At 38.5% G+C, this 21184-nt stretch overlaps 1 protein-coding gene across 1 annotated transcript in view; it reads left to right on the top strand.

Moving 5' to 3' along the window:
• The first annotated feature begins 444 nt into the window (after nucleotides 1–444).
• LOC139131486 (uncharacterized) overlaps nucleotides 445–21184 on the top strand; it is a 102562-nt gene continuing 81822 nt past the window's right edge. Inside the window, exon 1 of the mRNA XM_070697549.1 lies at nucleotides 445–3167. Within this exon, the coding sequence (XP_070553650.1) occupies nucleotides 2976–3167 (192 nt within the window). The 5' untranslated portion in view covers nucleotides 445–2975. The remainder of the gene's footprint in view (nucleotides 3168–21184) is intronic.

Raw genomic sequence — 21184 nt, 5'->3', positions numbered from 1 at the left:
AGTTTTCTTCATTTTGGATGTTTGAAGAGATGATTTGTTTCCAGGAATCTGGAATACCATTGAGGAAGAGATGATTTGTTTCCAGGAATCTGGAATACCATTGAGGAGTGTTTCATACTCTGTCTTAATTTCCTCTTGCACATGTCTATTTGTACCTCCTCTAATTTTTGCAATTATTTCCCATTGTTGAAGCCAGTCATTTCTGTCATCATTCCAGATGTCTTTAAGCCTTAAAATTCCTCTCTTTGACCATTTTTCATAAAAGAGGACACTTCCTTCATTCTTAATATTGTCATTATACCACAGAACTTCTCTAAGAAGATTCCGTTTTGATGTTGGTAGATTCACTCTTGTAAGTCTAAGTGATTTCCAGGTATTAACATATCCCCATACACCATCGGGGTTCGTTTGTTGTTGACTTTGAAATTGAGATGGAGGTAGTGATAATCACTATTCAGTTTATTGTCATAATTCGCTATGAAATATTTTGATAAGCTGGCCCATTTAAGTGTCCCTTTATCTGGATTTTTCTCAAATAATTTCATAAGCCACTTTAATTGGGGTGCATTAATTTTGTCTTCAATGTCGACAACTTTTTTGCCACAGTCATTATATTTTTGAATGAAAATGCCCCTTTTTATAACTTCTCGTTTGCCTTTCCAAATAAAATTCCATAATTTACTAGAGCGCTTACAGGCAAGCCTTGCCACTTCGATGCGTGGTATGCATGTTTTTTTACACACACTAAACGTTTTCATATCATTAATATGAAGGAACCTAATGACTGAATTGTTTGTACAGGATAAACAACAGAAAACCCGACACCGAAATATATCTGACATGTAAGCCTTGAGACAGATTACTATCACCAGTCTGGGGTGCAAATTAATGTCTTTACGACCAGATGGCTATTGACTCACACACATCCAAATTAAAGTCAGGCATACTATTACAAACAATCCAGTCATTAGGTTCCTTCCTATTAATGATATGAAAACGTTTAGTGTGTGTAAAAAAAACATGCATACTATTACAAACATCCAAGTGGCAAGGCTTGCCTGTAAGCGCTGTATTTGCTTCATTAATAATTTCCTGCTGACGAGTTTACATGTATCTTTTATATGTATGGCGCCACCTATAGTTCATTTTGATCAGGCATAACTTTCTTTCAGCGTGATAACATAAGCTGAGGGTTTCCTGAACTTTTTCAGTCCCAGCAGCTTTCTGTGCTTTATTTTATCCGTTAGAATTTTACCATGAGAAAAACTGAAACAGTGCAGACCCTCTAGACTTGACATTTTTCTTCTCTCCAGACTACAAGCAAGCTGTTGGAGCCAAACCTACACTTCACATGCCTGTTACGATAACGAAACGTATTGCTTTCTTTGTAACTTCAGGAGTCAACAATTGAACCATGAACGTGATCGAGGTGGCACTTTTCCAAATGGACAAAGAAATGTGTCTCGTTGGTGAGGAAAACTTGATTCATCCGGGACGACATGAATTTGCTGACGGCGAGAATGTCTAGCGATCTTCCATGTGACGTTTACTGCAAGACGTGAAAATTGAAAACCAAAGTTAAAGCAACAGAACGATAAAACAAACAGCAAAGTAGTTCTCTTTGGACATTATTGCTGTAAAGTTTGTGAAACAGAAGTCGGTTCTACGTGCTCACTGTTCGGCATCTTAAAACTCATGAAAGAGTCGTCTTCTGATCATATGACTCCCCGTGACATCATCATACGGCCAGAAATAATGCATAAAAGCAAACAAAAACAAGCAAATAACCACGGAAAAAAACAACTTTTTGTTTTCATTGTTGTTGTTGTTTTGAGCGCAAAGGATCAATTACCTACATGAAACAATAGAACAAATATGTTTTAATGCATCAATGATCAATTCTTTCACACTCACTTCAAGGTGACGACTTTATTTCACCACTTATTGTTCAATATGACATTTTCTGCATGCCTTTCAGGGCGCCCTGTCTGTAAATTGGTGCACACATGTCTGTTTGGCCTTAGACTTTAGCATGCGCCTCGGGGACAGATATTCGCACGGTAAGATTTTTACAATACTTTTCTGATCTACAATTTTTGTCTGATTTTTGCCAAAATCTAAAACTTTATTTCTCAAATGACGATAACACAGAGATAGGACGATTTTGAATGTCAAATATCTGTAGATTTAAGACAGTTTGCTCTGGTAACCAAATTTGCACGATCGCTCCTGATTTTTATTAAATTTGCGTCGAAAAAAGTTTGAGAAATAGTTTTAGGCCTTCCACTCTCGATGTGCACACTACCTTAATTGTGACTACAGATGTTTTCTTTTTTTTATTGTTGTCACTTATTTTTTTGTAAAAACTAAACCGAGACATTTCTGTTCTAATTTTTCGTGTAGGTAATTTGATCTTGTGAGCTCAGAATGGACCACATTACATAACATTATAAAAAAAGTTTATTTTCTTTAATACAGGCCTACTCGTCCGTAAACTACGTTGACATGCAAAGCTTTGCAACATTAGGTATGGTGAACAATATACAATGTAATTGTTTACAAACAAGTAGTTGTCCATAAAAAATCATTTGTCAACAATAACATTGGACATCACAGTTCACACATACAAAATTTGTATGTTAAGATGACATCACAGACTCTCTGTGGAGAGAGATTCTTGCATTATTACTCTAGGTGGCGTCCTTCATAGGTACGGAAGTGCCTGATTGTCATGTTATGCCAGCAGCTCGAGCCGCTTCACACACAAAAACTTTCCCTGATTTCCCATGGTACTTTGCAAGTGACCTGTCCCCGAACGTACAAGCATTTCGCCCACGGTACACCTGTGAATAGAAAGAACGCCAGTGTTTAAAACTGATTTCAATGGAGACAGTAGAGACTTTAACACACCCTGTACGGGTATGAACTCAGCATTACTCGGTTCCCTACGTGTCTAGTCGAATCAACGGAAGAAAATGAGTACCAACAGCGGTCGAATGGACGGCAGCGTCCACCACCACGTCCCGCCGCATTTGGCCCAGCTGAGACACCCGTTCCCATCGCAGTACAGAGGGAAAGTTTTTGAAGTTGTTCTGAAAGGGGGTCGACCGTGGGGTTTCACTGTCAGCGGCGGGCTCGAAACACAGTCCCCCCTTGTGATTTCAACGGTAAGTGAAATGTTGTTGCGACCCGTAGTGAAAATAACAATCAACAAGTCGTGCGTACCGGATACAAACAGTGGACACGCTAAAGCAGCTTAGTAAATTCTGACGTGCACCGGCTCGGCAAGTCACAATGAATCGACGAGTGTCGCCGGTCCTTGAGCTGCACGATGTGTCTCTTTTGAATCTTTTCAAACGTCCAGTTAGACTTAGCGTGGCTTCTGTTCGTATCTGCAGCATTATCGACTTTGTTCATTGCCACATGACATGTGCTACATGCTATATCACCGACAGTTTGGCTCCCCTGTCAACGCGATCCTGACCATAGGTGACTCACCAAGCTGTCGGTTTCGCCTGTCCCATCTTGTGGAAAATCGCCCTTGGGCGTCGATGAGTTCAAAAGCTTACTGGTTTTTATATGATTCCTTTGCAATGACTGAAACCCCAGCAATCGCTCGACTGTGTTCATCCTAGACAGTAGGCCGTGTTCATCCGTAGATAAAGCGAGATCGCGCTTCATCGCGCAGCGCCTTATGTTTGTATACACCGCCAACTGTTTGAACTTTGATTTCAGTAAACAAGATTTTATTAGCTAATATATCGGACATTTGCACTTGATGACAGGCATAACGGAGCGAGTAACTGCTATTTGAGTATTGACACTAAAGTTAATGCGAGGCGTCATATTTTGTACACAGACCGATGTAATAGTCCACTTGTAAGTTGTAGACTGTCTGCATGCGGTTGACAATACCATATCGAGTGGTTTAACTTGTTTTGTCCGTGAATTTTGAGAGAGAATGGAAAGCGTCCATGGTTTGACCTTGTTTCAATTGCACAGTTGAAAAGACGCAGCCTTGTGTTCTTGGTTCTGGGCCACCGAACCATTCATTTGATATTTCTTTCATGCATGCAGTTGTTTTTGCAAGGAAAAAAGTGCTGAGCAACAAACAACTGCATGCACCGCTAGTGTTTAATAGTCCCGTATGCAGTAGTTCTGGGCATTGAGTTACTTCCATGATGTGAGCAAGCTCCATGTGAAGGTGGATGTGTATAGAAATTGCAAGTGTAGTCAGCTACAGTAATACCTCCATGGAATATGTAGAGAAAGGGCTATTACATTGTCAGTACATACGTACACTGACTTACAATTAATACCTCTCTTACTGCCTCTAACGCAAGAAGGGAAATTCTGAATCCACGGCCCAGCCAGTTTTCAGCAACTTCATAGCCTTGGGGAACTCGGAATAAGACCAAACACAATGCTGTATTCAAAGTTTGAGACGAGCACACAATCCTGTTGTAATTCTGTGTCATGTGGCTTCATGGTCTCCTGGTCGTGACTTGTAGTTTGTCAAGGATATGCAACTGTGCAGTTCCAGGGGGTCGTGATGACCAACCCATCATTGTGTGAATGACCCTTCTCCGGGTCTTTCCTCTGCGGACCAAGAAAGGTGTCCATCCCTTAACCCTTTCCATTGTCAATTTTTGAAGAGAGAAGTCAGCTTCGATTGCAAACAGTGGAAGGGAAATGCCAGGAGAAGATGTGTTCATTGCCATCCATTGATTTCAGGTCGGAGAGTTCCTTTGGAAGAAAAAAAAGCTGTAAATGGCCAAATTAGAATACAATGTAAACTAGCTGCTTGAATGTCATCATATTGGAATGAATGAGTGAGATGGCATAGGCAACAGATCTACAGCTCTTTTTGCGATTGATAAGCATATTTACAGTGTTTATAAATATGACAGCAATTATTTACATTATTATGAGGAAAGTTTTTAAAAGGTAGATAAGTTTTGAAAGAAAAGCAGTTTTTGCTGAATTTTGAGAAAAAAGTCTCGTGTAGACCAGGTGAACATGAAAACAAGTGTGTTGTAACTCTCAAAAGCAAACAGCTAAAGGTATGACGTGGGTCTTCCTCATCACCGAATTATGACTAATAAACTGACCAAAAAATGTTTCCATTTTGGTATCTTTGGTGATTTAACCCTTTCACCACCGCAGTTCAGCCGAAATCCATTGACTGCAATCAATGATGATTGTGGACCTGTGCTCAGGGAATTGTGGGTAAATAGGTTGAATGATAAAGTTTGCCAGAGTGAAGTGAACTTGTGTACAAATCAGGAAGAAATTTCCTGTTGCTATTGTATTTGTCTGCAAGGGTTAGGGCTGTAAAGAGTAGTTGATGGTTGAAATCCTCTTGTGATGTAGTTTTCAAAACCAATAAAGTGTGAGAAATCTCTATTTTTGGCTGCCAAGAGTATGCGTGGCAGTAAGAAGGGTGCCCTCTAACTTCTAGGATTTGTGAGCTAGCTCTCTTGAGTCTTTTCTAGGAATTGTTTGAAGTTTTCAGAATCAGTCTGATACCACAGTACATGTAAACTATCATGAAATTTTATTTGATACTTATCATCTTGGGTTCCAAGGAACGCTAATCAATGGGAGTGATACTGGTTTCATATAGACAGTAAATATGCCTCTGTCACTACCCAGAATGCACCTGTTGTATGACAGGGGAATCTGAAATCATATTGGTAGAGAAATTTTCAACTCTGACTTGCACCACAGTGTCATATTGCTGTGATGTTTTCACTTGTTTTTCACAGCGAGCGACATTCTCTGTCCCATCCTCACTTCACTGACTTTCCACTAAAGCAGCAAATTGTCCAGTTGTTAATGAAATTTAAGAGTAGAGACCCCTTTGTTCCCAGGGACTGTTTGTCGGAGGGCCCATTTTTCAGGTTGGTAAACTGAACGATTTTTTTTGTTGGTAAACTTTCAGGCTAAAGTGCTTCCCATGCCTTTTACAGAGGATGACACCATTGACGATATTTGTCATTCTGTCTTGAATAAAAATGGTGCGGTTGAGAAACAGGCAGGTTTTAAGTTCTCTCAGTTTTGAACAGATTTGCGCCTTTTGAACTCAGCTGGCTCCTAGGTATACAGTTTAAGGTATGCAACTAACTGTCTAAGATTTGCATAAGATCTTTGAGTACCACAACATGGGAAAGAGGTACTGATTGATACAAAATATGTAAGTATAAGCTTTTAGGAGAATTTAGGCAAGTGAAATTTTTTGTATATCATTATCTCCTTCGTGGCATTTTTTAGAAGATGCAGTCAGATCATTTGTCTCCGTGGGAAACAAAAATCACTGTTCCCCTAAGACTCGGAGCGGCACAAACACAAAGCTATAAATCTCAGGTGAAATGCGTAGGTATGTTTTCCAGAATTACAGGTCATTGACGCTGATAGTATGTTATTAGCCCGTGGATGTACAGACGTGAAGGTATTTTACTAAGGTGTTGGTATATGTCCAGACGTGACGGGTATCTGTAGCTTGAGTCTTGAGTTACGTCTCACCTGAATACACCTATCATCATAAGGAATTTCCGATTCAAAGATCTCTGTTCGTCTGCCTTTCATCAAAGGCATCCATTTCCTTCTTAGTTTCCCACTCAGAGTTTAAAGGCCAAATGTTCTGTTTGTTTTCTTTACAGTTTTTCTGTTTTCAAACTTCTAGTATTGAAGCCTCTCTGTGCCTCTATGTTTTCACGGCCAGAAATGTTGTAAACAGAGTCGTTGATTCGTGTTTTGAAGCATGGAATGCATAAACAGGCTTTGAATATAATGCCATTGTTATACCTGGAAACACAAAGTCCTCTCCTTTCCCAGCCAGAAAGTGTAATTTGCCCACAAAACAAAGAGAATACACAATGCCAGCAAGAGAACTTGTTTGCTAAGATATTTTTATTGTGAAAAAGCACAGGAGAGATTTTTCAGATAACATGAACATGGTAACATATCAATGTGAATGCTAAAATATATATATTTTGCACATCAAACCATGTGAAAAGAAAATTACCCAGAATTGAAAATGTGTCCAGCATGTAAATACACGGAAAATTCAAATAACTAGTGTGTATTAAAATTACATATCTAATTTTAAGTCCTTTTCTTTAATTTTAAACTATCATTTTAATGCAAGCTTTACATTTTCAGGTGTAGAGGTTCTGTCCATTATCATTCCTCATTATGATCGAGAAAACATTTGATCGATATCTTTTTTTTTTGCTCATCTTTTCCTCTTAAAACTGTTGGCCAAGCCATCCTATAGATATATATGATTTCAAAAATTGTTACTAAAAAATAGCAAGCTGGTAGGGACGTTGTCTGAAAATCTCTCTCAGCAAGCATTTACCCTTTGGTTCTGATCAGTCATACCTATTGTCGATACCCACTTTCCAAGTTGAAGTCTGTCTGAAAGTTTGCTGTGTCTCCCAGCAGCCTCGTGCCCTCAGTTTGCAATTTCTCTCGGTTTCAGTGATATTCTCCGAATGACTTCTGAAAAGATGTTACAGAGCTACTCTCCCATATCTGGTCCTTTGAGGTTGTTGGAAGGGGGCTGACAATTTTCTTGTTGGTGGTCAAAGTTGAAATAGCAGTGTTTATCAATTGCAGTATTTGACTTGACATTTAGACTGCAAGGAGAAAATTGGCTCAAATGTTGTGCCATGTACCTGGCTCTATGCTATTTTGTCACAGGACACTGCCTTCGTTCAGAACACTTGAAACCTATTTTCCTTTTCTTTTTCCTTTTTTTCCCTCCCTGGTGTCGGGCTCTGAATAGAGTAGCGGCCTATGGATGGATCCATTCATGTGTAATAGCTGCCTGGCTGTGTATTGTATGTCGCAATGCAAGTCAGAGTATACAACAATACTAGCGTGTGCTAATAGAGGTGAAACTGGGCAAGACAGAACAGTCTCTGAAGCCAGCATTCCAGACTGATTACACAAGTTTCTTTTTGTCTCCTTTTTTCCCCTCCTGTACGGCTGATGTTATTCCGTCTGCATGGTTTTCCAGACAGATCCAAGTAAGATTCAGCCGCCAACTACATAGAGTTAACAAAAAAAAGACAAAAATGTCTTCTTTTTCATTCATACAAGATTGACGATTGATTTTTTTCAGTGAGTCCCTCAAGGCCATAGTAGCATTGGTGACTTTTTTCTTTTCTCTGTTGAATTATTCAGTGAGGCTATTTGCATGGCGCACTCTCCAGCCATGCAAATGATCCTGAAACAGTTTGGACAGAGAGCCCATTATGAAATTAAAGCATGAATATCGGTTGCAGTTCCAGTGAACTTGTCAAAGATGTAGTCTGGGTTTGTCAGAATGAGGCAGTGCTTGGAAGGGTTTACAGCGTAGATATATTAATTGAATGTGTACTTCTGTGCACACATGTTACAGAGCAGCTAGTGTTTGAACTGTACCAATACGTCTGTATGAGTACATAGGATCAATTGAAAAATAATGTTATCCCAGTAATTGTCTTGTCAAAATCATCGACCTGTAGGGGACTCCTGTAGCACCAGAACTTGTTCGGGAATGGACCAGTGACCAACATGTAACATAATCCGGTTTTAGTTTTAATTCAATTTCCCTACCAGTGGATGTGTTTGCCCTTGTGAAATGATGGTTGCGCGTACAGGCAACTCTTGCTGGCGCTGTCCTGTCTGGCGAGGCCTTCAGCCTCTATTCATGTGGTGAAATACAGGTACCTATAGAAAGCATTGCAATGGTTTGGTTTCGGCACGCAGATGTAGCTATGCATTGCAAGGAATCCATCAGAAAATGTGCAATAGGCAGAGTGCCCAGTACTAAACCAGTGTTACTCTTTACCAATTCCAGACAGTTATCTCTTTCACTCAAGACCATTTTTGCAGGTTACTCATATTGGTGCAGGGTCGACTCAAGAGACATTTCCAAAAATTCTTAAATTTACTGAAATGGCCAGTGCAGTAGAAGAGGGTACACTAGTAAACATGTAATGAAACACATGCATGTTTTCAGCATTGTGTCCAAATTAATCAGATATCGTCTGCATATCTCTGCCATAGAATACCATCAAGCACGGGATACTTATCACATTGGATGAGAAATAAATATAATCTTGATTCCATTCGGAATTCCATTCTGAAACTTCATAGTGCTGTTACCTATCATTGATGTTAGAACTGTACTACCCCATCCCCCTCCTCCCCCTCCTATTCCCCCTGCAAGAATACGTCATAACGTCACAACTCCCATCAGGGCAGCTTTGTCCTAGAAATAAGGAGTATTAGACCGGGATTTAGGTTTTGAAATTTGGCTGAATTGTAGCTGTGTTGAAAGAGCAGGGATTTTATTGCACTGGTAATCAGTGGCCATTGATGAACACTGTAGGCTCATAATGTTTGTGTGTGTGTGTTTGAGTCAGGGCAAACAGTGGCCCCGGTCTGGTCTCATCGGTAACCTATATACCCATATAGCTGTGCGTAAGCATGTGAATAGGTACCTGGTTGGTTTACATAACATTTAATAAAGCCAGACAAAAAAGTTCACTTGATTATGGATCACAGGGTTTATTGTTGCAGCTACAGTCCGCTAAGAGGCTTTACACCAGCCAAAACTGAACAAGTGCTCCACTGATTTTAATCTGGTCAATAAATTCCCACTCATGTCGAGTCGCAAGCGAGCGCAGACGTCAAAAGTGATGATGTCGCTTTTGTCTGTCCCAAATTTAAAAATCAATTGCTATTGTTTCTCTGTAAGGGCTGATTGTCACTCATAGTTCCCTGGTGGCATTTCACAACTGTTGTCTTTCTCTCTGACAATCCCCATCAGCTTGTTCTCAACTGGTAGCCTCACCTCACCACATTTAGAAAAAAAAAAATTATCCCACAACCGTTTGACTGTAACTTTGAAATCCATCCCACCTCATCACTGTTTATCGATTTCCGCTGCCAGGTCATTTCGGGGGGGCTTTTGTGGGAGTAAAATGACTTTGGCGATGGGCCACTTTCATTTTATGAGATTTAATCGCTGTCTAACATTTATTTCTGAAGTTTAAATCATTGTTCAGTTCCGGGACTCATCTGCGCCTACTCAATTTTAAAGTTCTCAGCAGAGTGTCTTCAGCCCCAGCCTGTGCACTGTTTGTTTCCAGTTTTAATACCAGAACTGCTGACTTCACATTAAGCCTATGTTTCCTGTCCCAAGACAATAGGTGCATTTGATGATGACACCTGTGGGAATTGACTTAAAATTGATTTTTTGATCTCTTCATGGTCGAATTGTTTCGTTTGTCAGATGTAGCGTATTCATGCCATTGTGTCGGTATTATCATGATTTATGTCACATTGTGACTGGAGAAGTTTCATCAAAATCTAGAATAGCTGTCATCCTGACTGCTACTGTATTGTATATTCGACTTTTCTCTTTTCAGCTGATGTACAACACATTTTGCTTCACTTACTGTAGGCCCTCCCTATTCTAAATGAAAACAGTGGGGACATGCCAAAGTCTGGTTGGGAATGGGTTAACGTGTTCACCCCATTTCGCTGTGAGCAGGTCCACTATCAGCATTGCTAACAACAGGTTTTTGGCCAAACCATTGTGGTGATAGGGTTAGGGACCAAGCTCACAACAACATTACAACTACATTACACAAAATTTATGACACCTGGTCCTCACTGTTGCATCGTCAAAGAGCTTGAACCTACATGTACATCTATATGTGCTTCAAATTTGGCAAACTCAACACAATTTACTAACTTACAACGCACCACTATTGCAAATCATACGCCATGGTGTTTTCATGTACCTTGTTGTAGAGTTGGATGTCAGTATCAAGCAACATAGAGAGAAACAAAAATAATTTATTATTTTGATGAAGGTTTCATTTTACTGTAAAATCTTTGCTTGCAAATGATAATGTTTGAAAGAAAGTACCACATTAGATGGCAACTCAAACTTTTGCTAATCAAGAAATGCACTGCCTGCAAGGTCTTGCCTCTCATTAGTCCGGCAGTATTTCAGTCATGGCATATTCTGTAGCACCAGTATCCAGTATGTGTATCTGGTTGAAATGTTAATTGGTGAGATGACTAACAAGTGACAAGAATTTGAACTTGTGATTCCGCAGATGTTTTCTCTGTAATGAAGACTTCTTGCGCAGCATTAAAATTGGCTGACAATGCTACAGGGATAGCTCAGACATGTACCAGTACTTAGGGTATGATTGTTTTGGCCTGGCTGAGTTGCGGCACACAGTCCATGTTGCCGACAATGAGATGCAAATGATATGCGGTTAAGGTCTCCTCGACTAACTTTCAGCTGGTTGCTCACTTTCTACTATTTTTATAGTATTTTATACAAAGGCACAGACTTATTCTACCTTCAACGTAAAACTGATAGTGATTTTGTAGCTCATTCTTTACTATTTTTCATAGTTTTTGGTAGCCGGTAACAGACACTTCGTGTTCGTGTCGGCTACATGGACGATCTGCCTGAGTTGCAGAGTGCATACTGTAGTTTACAGGCAGAAGATCCACTGTGTATACACAGTACATGTTGTGTATGTGAACTTCACATTCATGATTGATTGTTGGATTTTGATTCAAATGCCAATTGTAACATAGCACATATAGCTGTGTTTATTAGTCGGACACAAGACATTTCAACATGATTTGGGGAGTGGCAGAAGATACTGCATTTCCAAAGTGAAAAAAAAGTAGAAATTCCATCCAAAGTTACAGCTTTTGGAGTTGTCATAAGTTAACAAATGATCCCCTGTATGTGCAGTCATATAGCCTGTGACAAAAGCAAATCGCAAATTTTCTCATTGCAGAGAAATTTTATTCACTTATATACTGGATGATAAAGTTTGTACCCTTTTTGTAGGATCATAGTTGATCACTGTGGTTGTTGAACAACCACTGTCTTGGTCAGTCAGGAGAGGATAAAATGTTGGGCGTACAATCATGATATGGACACATGTCAGTATCAACTTTGAAAACTGACCTCTTGGAATTTCTAGAACTGTCTGAAAATACAGTCATTAAAAGTTATTATGGCACCCATGTGGCGTATCATGGAGCTACTTCTGAGGCAAGGTCACGAAACTTCCTGTCAGTGGGTTAGGGTGCGGGGGAACATTTTAGCGTCTTGAAGGTTTTTTATTCATCGATAGTCATAGGAAACTATGTGTAGGCACTAATGTTACTCTGCGATGTCGTTTTCAGCTTGTGTTCCAACATTCTGTCATTACTTATAAGACAGAGAAAGTCATTCTTTGGAAATCAGAACAATATCACCAGTTGGAAAAGATCTTCAATGAATCGCATAAATTTCATTTGGCTCTCAAAATGCTGAAAGATCCGGACTTTGATGTTTCCCTTGAAATTGTATGGTTGTCATGGTTACATTGCAGCGTTACTGATTATTGTAGCCAAGACCTTTATTTAGTCAGATTGACCTACCGTTCAAGAATCCGCTGAATCTGCTGTTAACCTGTAGTTCAAATAATTATTGCAGTCAGTACGGTTTGATGTGACGCTAGGCTACACTGGCTGGTTTCGTGAATCAATTTACTTTCATGGCCAAAGAAAAATTGAAATGAAATAGTGTAGTCTTCAAGTCTCAAAGACCTCCATGAATTAAATTATTCACAAAAACACTTGTTCCATTGATAAACTGCAAAAAAAAATATTAGTGATATTAAATATGGTACTACAGATTTACATGTATGAACAGCTGGTATATGGAGAAGTGATTTCTAAAAATGGCTTTATTTCAAAGCCTCTAGGCATATGGTTTATATTCTGCAACAGAGAGACACTATCGATTTGTCAAAAAATAAAGTCTAATACAATGGCATACAGAGATTTACTGAAGTGCTTTATGGAATCTGTTTTATAAATGCGTATATCGGCAGAAAGGTCATAGGTCAAATATACTTGACAATGTCATCAGTGTTTTCGTAATTACTTACAATAGAATGTTAATTCATCTTTAAATTCTTGATAAGGCAAGCACCAAAGTTTATGGTTTGCCTCATTTTGCTGGATTGCTTAGGGGATAGTCAGTGATTGTTTTGGTCGGTGAAAGAATCATGCCATAGAAGGAAGGACTTTTGTATCCAGGCAACTAAGAAATTAGAATTGCAAAATCTCGAAAATGTTGGTCTGTATTTGTCAAAATTTGCTCAAGTTCTGCTAAAAAGTGTTTTCATGGCAGATGGCAATTGATAAAAAATAGAACAGCGAAACATGTGGGTCTATAAATAAATTATGCGGGCATGGCGTTGTATTTGTAGTTGGAAGAGATCATATTCTCTCATATCTCTGTAGCTTCAACAGTGAGTGGCTTGAATAGAAGGTCTGTACCATCGTGGGGACAAATGATCTCTTGTAGGAATAGACTATACCTCTCTCAAAACAATGGTGTCTGTTGACAGTGAGGGACTGGATGCATGAATATGCCTCTTGGTTATGCAGATATGGAACAGGGTTTCAAATAGCTTTCTCACACAGTGGAAAAAAGACTCCATTATATATCCATACACGACAAGTTGAGACATGGTGTGTGTATTATGCATTTGAAGAGACACTACATGTAGCTGTAACTTATGATAATATTGTTGTTATTTTTGTTCTAGAAAACAACAGTATTTTATTGGTCTTCTCAGCCAGTATGTCCAAATACAAAGCTATAGCCTTGCTAGCACAATCTAGTGTGTACGGTGCTATTGTTGACAAATGAATTCTTGTCCAGACAAAAATTCACTTGTCAACAACAAAATACGGACACCAGATAATATATAAGTTCACGTATAGAATGTAGTGGGATGACAAGTGTAACAGTAGGCATTTCAAGAATATTTGGGCTGTAGAACAAGAAACTTTATTGTTTTGTTGACAAAACAAAAAGTGATGGGAAAATGCATCAAAGCTATGGCTGTTGTCCCCATAATCGCTCCGCCATGAAGTCTTAATTAGCTCGCTTCCTGTCTGCACTTGTGGTATGTCCTCATGTTACTAAAACAAAGCTGGTCCTCTGTGCCGGGTTGACCTTGATTGAGGGCGCCAAACAGGTAGACTATACCCATTGCTAAAGCGTTGGGAATGATTGCTCTGGAGATGTACATGTAATACAATATATATTTAGACATGATACCTGTGTAATGTGTATATAGAAACTTCATGCTTCTTTTATGATGTAGTCTACTGTTGGTATTTCAAATTTAGGGAATGGCTGTATGGAAGTTTGAGGATACAGCAAAAATTCACCTCATGAATTAATTTCAGTACAATTCATACAGTTATGTAACACTAGAGACAGATGAACTCCAGAGTACCAGCTTGTATGCTCAGACCCGTGACAGGCACTGAAAAAAAAGATGATTTAGGCAGTTGAAATATCAAGGTTGCAAATACGTCGTATTTTCTGTCTATTATTTAAGGGTACTTGGTATATTTGTAATAAATGCAGCAATGAAGGGGAAGTAAGTATACTAATAGGAATATTTAGAAGTGATAAACCTTGATGACACAGAGCTCAATTGCAAAAATATTTCATGTTGGTATGCCATCGAATGCTAGTTTCAGTTCTCATTCATTCACTGAGTTGTTCAGACTGTTTGCAAAATAAACTTATACGAAGATGACTGCATTAAAATTGGCAGCTGGCCAAGACAGCTATTGCAGACAGGCATATCTACAACTGTGTGGTTTACTGTGTGTGATTTTACAAGTAAAACATGCTTGGCTGCCAGTGTTATTGCCCAGGAAATGAAACCGACATCAGTTATCAGTGGACATATTGTACATTTCTGACACTGATATCAATTCCTCTGATATGGATCGATGGCCAGCCTCTTCACACGTTGAAAGATTGAAATATCAATCTTAAAAAGAAAATACATGTAACACATATGCATAAATGAAGCAGTGAATGGCTTTGGATGTACAAATCTGAATCCTTGCACCAGTAAAAATAAATCCCTGTGTCACAAATTGATATGAAGAGAAATTAAAAGTATCCAGCCAAATATAGAACAGAAATGTGATCATGTATATAAAATGACAGATTAAAATTGGCAACATCACCCAATGGCCATCACACTCTGCATTTACCCGGTATGTGCATTAACTGCCTTAGAAAATCAGGATGTGCTGTAATGAATCAGACACGTCATCATTTCCAAGTGCAATGTGTTCAATGTTATGTAACAACAGAATACACAACGTACTAGTTCAGTGCTGTATGGATGCAGAGAAAAGTGTCAATGCTTGTGAATATGTGGTTGTTTACTTTCATTGCCATCAACTTCATTTGATATATTGATGAGCAGAAAATGTCAATGTTATCGTAAAAAATGGTTTATGGTATTGAAAGTAAAGAATAGCCAATGAAAATATGAAACTCATTAATATGTAAAGTGCTGTAATCAAGTGTAATCATTTTGTCATTTGAGAATGTATTTCATTAAATATGGATGATATGGTAATGTGCAGAAAATTTGATTAGCCATGCTTTGGTTAGAACAATGCAGCCCTGAGGTGATTGAACTTTAGAGGGCTCTGTGTCTCGATCATGTCAGTCTTTCTGGTTGTGTTATCCGCATATCGCAGTAATGTGCTCATATCACTGTATATGAGTGTTGTGTTACATTTAATGCATGTTGTTTTGATAGCTTCCATTACACTGATAGTCAGTCTATTACTTTTACTACACAGTGATTGATGGCCATTAAATTTTCAACAGTCAATTTGCAGAGACAGATAGAAAAAAAACATGTTATCTCTGTGCTGACCACATCATGTGTTAACACCTTCATGGCTCATGGCATAGATTGTGCCAGAAAAAAAAAACCATGTTATCTTGGTGCTGACCACGTTGTCATCGTGTGATAACACATTCAAGGCTCATTGCATATTGTGTAGTGTTAAAGGGATTGCCTGGATTGTGTATGTGTGTGTGTGTGTGTGTGTGTGTGCGTGTGCGCATGTGTACACACACAATATGCACCGACATGCAAACTATACAAGCAACATTAATTATTATTCACATTTACCATATTCTTGGACTGCCGGAAAGTCCAAACTTTTGATGACCTTCAAATACAATTTATGATTTAGAGCTGTCATGTACAGTCATCAAAAGGACAAGAGCTTTTGTTTGTTGAGCATCTTAATGTGTAAAGCATGTGCCAGACTCAGGCAAATTTATTGCTAATATGTGCTAGTGTTCTGTCCGGTATAGGATATCATCCAAAGAGTGAAGCATCACAAAATATTGGTTATAGACATGAAATGTGTCAAAACAGCACATGTATGTGATGTTATCATGGTCAAAGTGAGATGGAAATTTACTCAGTTCACACCATCAAGCCATAATCTTATTATTCAATATTATGTGTCCCTTTAAGTTTCTATTACTGTACCAGTGAAGCTGTGCACCACAATTTCAGGAAGATAATTTTCTACAACCAGTCAGATTAGGGTCGCTTCTCTGAGTATAAAACTCAGTGTCATCTCTGCCTGTTCTTCACTCATCATCAATACCATCGTCTTACAGTAGTTTAACCTGATCTTGGTCATTTTGACTTGCTTCAAGTGGCACAGAACAGAACGGTTATTGAAACTGAAGAAAATTACACAGACATTGCGGGAAGTCGCCACTACTGTTTTTTCTAAAAGCCTTTCGGATCTCATCATGTTACCGTGTATCTGTATCACTGCCTTCTCACTGTCGTCCAGTAAGTCGACAAGAATGCAGAATCCATGGCAACAGGGTACATGTGTGTGCATTTAACATTCTCCCAGTCGGTAGGGAAGGAACCTATTGACCTTGGAATGTATTCAACAGGGATACCTCTGTCAGTTCAGCTTATTTTGACAACACAGCAGGATAGGATCTGTGATTCTCAATACCGATACCAAGTTGGTGACAGTCGATGTACTGATGAAATGTTGGTCTGTTACTATGAAAGCAAGGCCTCTGACTGTAGCTCTTTAATTGTTATAAGTAATCTTAGAATAGATATATTGAAAAAGCTTTGATCCATTCTGTACTTGTCCTGCCAGTATTCCAGTTTCACACACACACTCACACATACACACAAGAGTTGTATTGATGTGAGTTGAACCTGTATTCCAGTTTCATTTAAGTACATACACACACACAAACACACACATATACACACACATATATAAACACACACTATATATATATATATATATATATATATATATATATATACACACAAACACACACACATGCACACACACACACAAACACACACACACATATATATATAAACACTATAATATATATGTGTTTGTGTGTGTATACACACACACACACACACACACACACACACACACACACACACACACACACACACACACACACACAAACACAGGAGCGTTAACATTGATATGAGTTGAACCTGTACATCCTTTTCAACCCTTTCAGAATGAAACTTTGGTATAACCCTATTGTCTAAGTTTACTGGGAAATTGGGGGGGAATGGGTCAGTCTTGATCATAGAGTCTACTCTTTGGACAATGTCTCACCATGTGTAGGGCAGAGACCAACGGAATGAAAAGTATAGATACACAGGTAAGAATTCTAATAAAAGCTACACAAAGATAGTTAAAATACCATTGGCCTGTAGGTGTTAAGGGAAAATGCTGTCACGTTTTTTTCTGTCAGAGAGTAGGTATTTTCAATTTCGGCATTCTTTGATGTATGGTTAATGGCAGATTGTACCTGTGTGTTCAAGATAATTAGTCATAATATATAAGTTTAGCCCCTGCAGGTCAAATGTCGAGAAACAATAAAATTGCAGACAAAAACTAAGGTAGGGTGAATTATATTCTCAATAAGTACTATTCCTATATGATTCATCTCTTCATAGGAACATGTTTGTTACCTTAGTTTACATGTATGTGCAAAGGAAAATCGTCCATTTGTTACAGCTAGTGTAGACAATGTACATGTCTGTTGTGCTGGTATGTGGTTTGGCCGCAGAGGACAGGACATGCCATCCCACGCTGTTAGGAAAACACTGAACTGTTGAATTGCTCTGTCTGATTTAAAGAATACAGGCTGCTACTCAAAGCATCCAACGTAGCAGTGAAGCCACTGAACCAGCCTGTAACAATACTCAGCATGCTCGTTTGACCCTTTGACTACAATGGCTTCGCCCAAACCCATTGTCTTTTGATGTTTAGCCCGGACCTGAGTACAGGAAAATGGGGGTGGTGCTTTTGTTTCGTTGTGCATGATGGTCTTGTTCCCCCCTCCCCTCCCATGTCAGATGACCCTCTCAGACGTCAAAATCATGAAGATTGAAAATTCCCCTTCAGTACCTGCCTGTTCACTTGTCAGAAGTACTGTTATCCCATTCTGATATTTTCAACTCTGTGTTTCCCTTGATATACAATCGATCCAAGATCAGCGCAATCAAGTTCAAGGGCAAGTTCTGACGTAAGTTTGAGGCTTGTTGGTAGAAAATTGATTGTAATTGTCTAATCACTTTTGTTTGGTGCTGTCAAGGTCATTAATGACAGCTTGTACCATATCAGTCAACACTGAGGCACAGACATGTACATGAAAATGATATTCTTAAACATTCACGGTAGTCTTGTATTGTGTGTACATTGGCTGACAAATCAGTAGAAATTATTATTGTGCAGTAAGCCACACATCACCGGGGATGTCAGAGCATTGTACGGACAGTGTCTGACGTTAGACAGCGTAATCCACCATAAAGATTTTAATGCTGAGTGATTCATTTCCGAATGCATACCAGCCAGTCTCAAATGTGAAAAGCTTTTTTCACTGTAGAGTAGAATGGTGGGTATAAAAACCTTGGCAGTGCCGGTCCAAAAGGGAAGTGATTTTCAATTGGTATTTTCATTTATTTGTTGAAGCAGGGGCAACATCTGAAAGAATTTGTTGTTTTAATCTGCTTTGAGTGGCAGACTGTGGTTACTGTTTTAAAAATGTCAGAAAGGCTCATACGTGCGTATAGCACTCAAGCTGCAGCGGAAGACTGTGCATTAATTCTGGTTTGTGTGTAACTTGAAAAGAAGCTCAGAGTTCTACTGTACAAGGAAAGAGAGATAGGCAGACAAAGAATAGTGCACGCACCCCATCAAGGTCTTGCCTCCAGGGTGATGTAGAGCAAACACACTTTCACACGTAGAGGGGCTGATTTCTTCCCTGATTCATGTGTTCAGAGCTTGCTCTTTGGTCTCATGTCTCACGTCTCCAATTGTAATTTCACGGGAGTGTTGGTGTGGTAGGTGAATAGAAGTCTGATGATGATGACTGTGAGTCTACCAGTCATGCAGAGGATGACACTCACAATTTGTACACATGAACCATTGTATTACGATTGTACATGCCAGTAATTATTGCACACTGCCCAAGGTCTATTGACAGAACTTATAAAAACCATTTATTCCTCAAGGTCTGACTTACTGACAGCATTGATACGAAACTCTGCAATTTTACTGCATCTTTCACAAAGATATTTTTTGCAAATTTTGATCATTCTTGAAAATGAATCTATGTGCCAACATTTTTTCTAGATGTAGAGAGTTTTTTACTCGGTCCACTGGTGGCAGTGTGTTGACCAGCTTTTCTGTGAAGATGCTTTCCTTGATCAAACCAAAACTTATAAACTAGTAAAAGGTACTAGTCCGTGGGCTAGAGGGGGTCTACGTGCACCCCCCCCACAGGATAACAAACCTGTATTTTTCAGAAGCCTTGGGATCCCTAGAATACGAAATGGAATTTTAACAGAAAAAATATAGGGATGGAATAGCTGTTATGGTCATGTTTTGAAGGGTACCGCAAAATCACGATTTTCCAAGCCAAATGCATTTTCGTCAAATCTGTCTTCTTGTAAGTCATGTGCTGAGCTCATTTTTTAACATAACCTCACTTGTTTGGTATCATTAGAAAGGGAATTTATTCCTCTTTAAGATGACATATTGTACTATGCAATATCTTCTACAGTTTTTGTCAAATATAACCAAAACTTACCCCTTACCCCAAAATTTAACATTGCAAATTACAGTAAATCTCAAATTCTACCAATTTTTTAGCTAGGCATAATAAAAATTGCAATGCTTTGTCTGAAATCTGTTTTATTTGGTACAGGGACATGTCAGAAATATGAAATAGACTTTTAACAGGAAAAATATTAGGAATCTATAGCTGTAACAGTCATATTTTGAAGGGTACCGCAAAATAACAGTGTTGCAGATTTGCATGCATTTTTGTTAAAACTGTCTTCCTATAAGTTATCTGCTGAGCTTGTTTTTCAATATAACCTGGCTTGTTAGGTATCATTAGAAAGATAATTCACTAATCTTTAGAATGATATATTGTAACATGCAATATCTTCTATAGTTTTCATGATATGTAACCAAAACTTACCCCTTACCCCAAAGTTTACATTGAAAATTTCTGTCATAGCTAAAACCAAATTTTACAATTTTTTTAGCTTGACACAAAAAATCTGGCCCTTTTTGCTATTCAATGTGTTTTATTTGGTACAGGGACATGTCAGAAATATGAAATAGACTTTTAACAGAAAAAATATTAGGAATCTATAGCTGTAACAGTCATATTTTGAAGGGTACCGCAAAATAACAGTGTTGCAGATTTGCATGCATTTTGTTAAAACTTTCTTGTTATAAGTTATCTGTTGAGCTTGTTTTTCAATATAACCTGGCTTGTTAGGTATCATTAGAAAGATAATTAACTAATCTTCAGAATGACAGATTGTAACATGCAATATCTTCTATAGTTTTCATGATATGTAACCAAAACTTACCCCTTACCCCAAAGTTTACAATGAAAATTTCTGTCATAGCTAAAACCAAATTTTACAATTTTTTTAGCTTGACACAAAAAATCTGGCCCTTTTTGCTATTCAATGTGTTTTATTTGGTACAGGGACATGTCAGAAATATGAAATAGACTTTTAACAGAAAAAATATTAGGAATCTATAGCTGTAACAGTCATATTTGAAGGGTACCGCAAAAATAACAGTGTCGCAGATTTGCATGCATTTTTGTTAAACTGTCTTCCTATAAGTTATCTGCTGGGCTTGTTTTTCAATATAACCTGGCTTGTTAGGTATCATTAGAAAGATAATTCACTAATCTTCAGAATGA

Source organism: Ptychodera flava, chromosome 4, assembly GCF_041260155.1.
Source record: "Ptychodera flava strain L36383 chromosome 4, AS_Pfla_20210202, whole genome shotgun sequence".
Lineage (NCBI taxonomy): Eukaryota > Metazoa > Hemichordata > Enteropneusta > Ptychoderidae > Ptychodera > Ptychodera flava.
The sequence above is the reverse complement of the archived record's forward strand: the minus strand, read 5'-3'. Positions and strand labels throughout refer to the sequence as shown.